Raw genomic sequence first — 1,925 nt, 5'->3', positions numbered from 1 at the left:
CGCCTTCCCGCCCGTCGACTTACGCGCCGTCTGCTTCGTGCGCGCCATTCTCCCGAAGCAGCCGCTCGGCAGAGAGAAAAGAAACTATGCAGGAGATGATGCGAGACCCCGTATTTATAGACAAAGGCGCGCTCTGATTGGCTGGCATGGAGGCTGCCACCCCATTGGGCAGAGGCAGGATTTGAAAAGCCCGCGCTGCTCGGCAGGTAACGATGCCTTCCCACTCCGCAGTCCCCACCCCTCCGCAGGCAGCGCCGCCCTCGGTTTGTGCCCTTCCCCCCCTGCGGCGGAGCGCTCGGGGAGCGTGGCACGATCGCAGCCTTCCGTCAGCATAGCGGAACACGGCCATCTGTCCCGCAGCCAGGATGTGAGCGCCTGCGTGAAAGGCTCTTTCCGAAACAAGCCTTCTCCCTATCACCCGCATTTCATAAGCCGCTCTCGTTCACTTTTTTTCTTAAATATATATATATATATTTTAAGCACATCTATCATTCAGTGTGTGCACTAGACTAATGAACCCCTGTCTCCAGCAGATCTTCTGTTATATTATTTAGAGGGGAAAGCAAACTACGCCATATCATTACAAAACTCTCTAGCTCGTTTAAGTAATGCCCAGTACTATTTGTACAGCTCTACATAGATGATGATAAATATGGAGCATCGCTGTCTTGCAGAAGTCACACATGAACACAGTGATGTCCCCATGGAAACTCTTCGGGTCACACAACTACTCTGTTACCCACAGCCAGGTCCTTGGGAAAGGGTGACAGTGCTTAGTGGGGACATCAATAGGAAAGATGTGAATGCGGCAGATACGGCTGTAGTTGTAACAAAGGCTGCTTTATTTCAAAGCAGAAAGACAACATCCATATGTATGTACCTCTATCTGTTTAAAATTGTGAATTGAAATGCTTGTCAGAGGAATGCTTACTAGGCATAGAAAATGACTTGAATATCATAAATTCCATACATATTTTTCTTACTCAGAGTTCCTTTATGTCACATAAAACACCACCACAAACATTCACTTTTTAGCATGTGAAGCATAAGCAATAACCGTTTGTTTTCCATCATTAATCAGATCAGCCTACTCTGACAACCAAAGACAGTATGAAATAGCAGCACCACTCACCACCACGTATCTGTGAACCACTCTTTTACTGAAAGCATGGGTGGCTCTGAAAAGAGCCTTTGGGTTAAAATCGAGTAATCCGCACCGCTCTACTTGGAGCTGGTGTACTTGGTAACCGCCTTGGTGCCCTCCGAGACCGCGTGCTTGGCCAGCTCGCCGGGCAGCAGCAGCCGCACGGCCGTCTGGATCTCCCGCGACGTGATGGTCGAGCGCTTGTTGTAGTGCGCCAGGCGCGACGCCTCGCCGGCGATGCGCTCGAAGATGTCGTTGACGAACGAGTTCATGATACCCATGGCCTTGGACGAGATACCCGTGTCGGGGTGCACCTGCTTCAGCACCTTGTACACGTAGATCGAGTAGCTCTCTTTCCTTGTCTTTCTACGTTTCTTGTCACCCTTCTTCTGGGTCTTGGTGACCGCCTTTTTGGAGCCCTTCTTGGGGGCAGGAGCCGACTTCGCTGGTTCCGGCATCGCGCACGCCCGCCGCTGCCTATACCGCTGGATCGACGCAGGTACAATGGCGCCGTCGCCCGTACTTATAGAGGCGGTATGCAAATTAAGGGACTCGAAGTTGTCCCTTTCCATTGGACATCTTTGGACCGTGACGTCAAAATCACTTGCGGTGTTCAATTGGTCGGTTTTCTATCGATGTTCCCATTGGCTAACTCCACAATCGCCGTCTCCTCCAATCAAAAGTGGCGCACGACCCCAGCAGGAAGGGATAAAAGGGCGGCGCTCAGCTTCTCCTGGATTCATCCGACTCTCCTGGCCTTCTGCTTGCGTTATCGATTATT

At 51.2% G+C, this 1,925-nt stretch overlaps 3 protein-coding genes across 3 annotated transcripts in view; all 3 read right to left on the bottom strand.

Annotated features, from left to right (window-relative positions):
* Positions 1-48, bottom strand: part of LOC100545149 (histone H3.3-like) — a 4,305-nt gene extending 4,257 nt beyond the window's left edge. The window contains exon 1 of the mRNA XM_010711855.2: positions 24-48. Coding sequence (XP_010710157.1) covers positions 24-48 — 25 coding nt within the window. The remainder of the gene's footprint in view (positions 1-23) is intronic.
* Positions 1-1,925, bottom strand: part of LOC104910710 (histone H2A-IV) — a 77,432-nt gene that overhangs the window by 54,940 nt on the left and 20,567 nt on the right. The gene's annotated exons all lie outside the window — the stretch shown is intronic.
* Positions 820-1,731, bottom strand: LOC100541896 (histone H2B 8-like). Its single transcript, XM_003202199.3, has one exon. The coding sequence runs from the start codon at positions 1,714-1,716 to the stop codon at positions 1,222-1,224; it is 495 nt and encodes a 164-aa protein (XP_003202247.2). The 5' UTR covers positions 1,717-1,731; the 3' UTR covers positions 820-1,221.

Source organism: Meleagris gallopavo, chromosome 1, assembly GCF_000146605.3.
Source record: "Meleagris gallopavo isolate NT-WF06-2002-E0010 breed Aviagen turkey brand Nicholas breeding stock chromosome 1, Turkey_5.1, whole genome shotgun sequence".
NCBI classification, from domain to species: Eukaryota; Metazoa; Chordata; class Aves; order Galliformes; family Phasianidae; genus Meleagris; species Meleagris gallopavo.
Note: the sequence above shows the minus strand (reverse complement) of the source record. Positions and strands in the feature narration are given on the sequence as shown.

Excerpts from the sequence above, each read along its gene's own strand:
- LOC100541896 (XM_003202199.3), bottom strand. The coding sequence starts at position 1,716 with ATGGAAAGGGACAACTTCGAGTCCCTTAATTTGCATACCGCCTCTATA.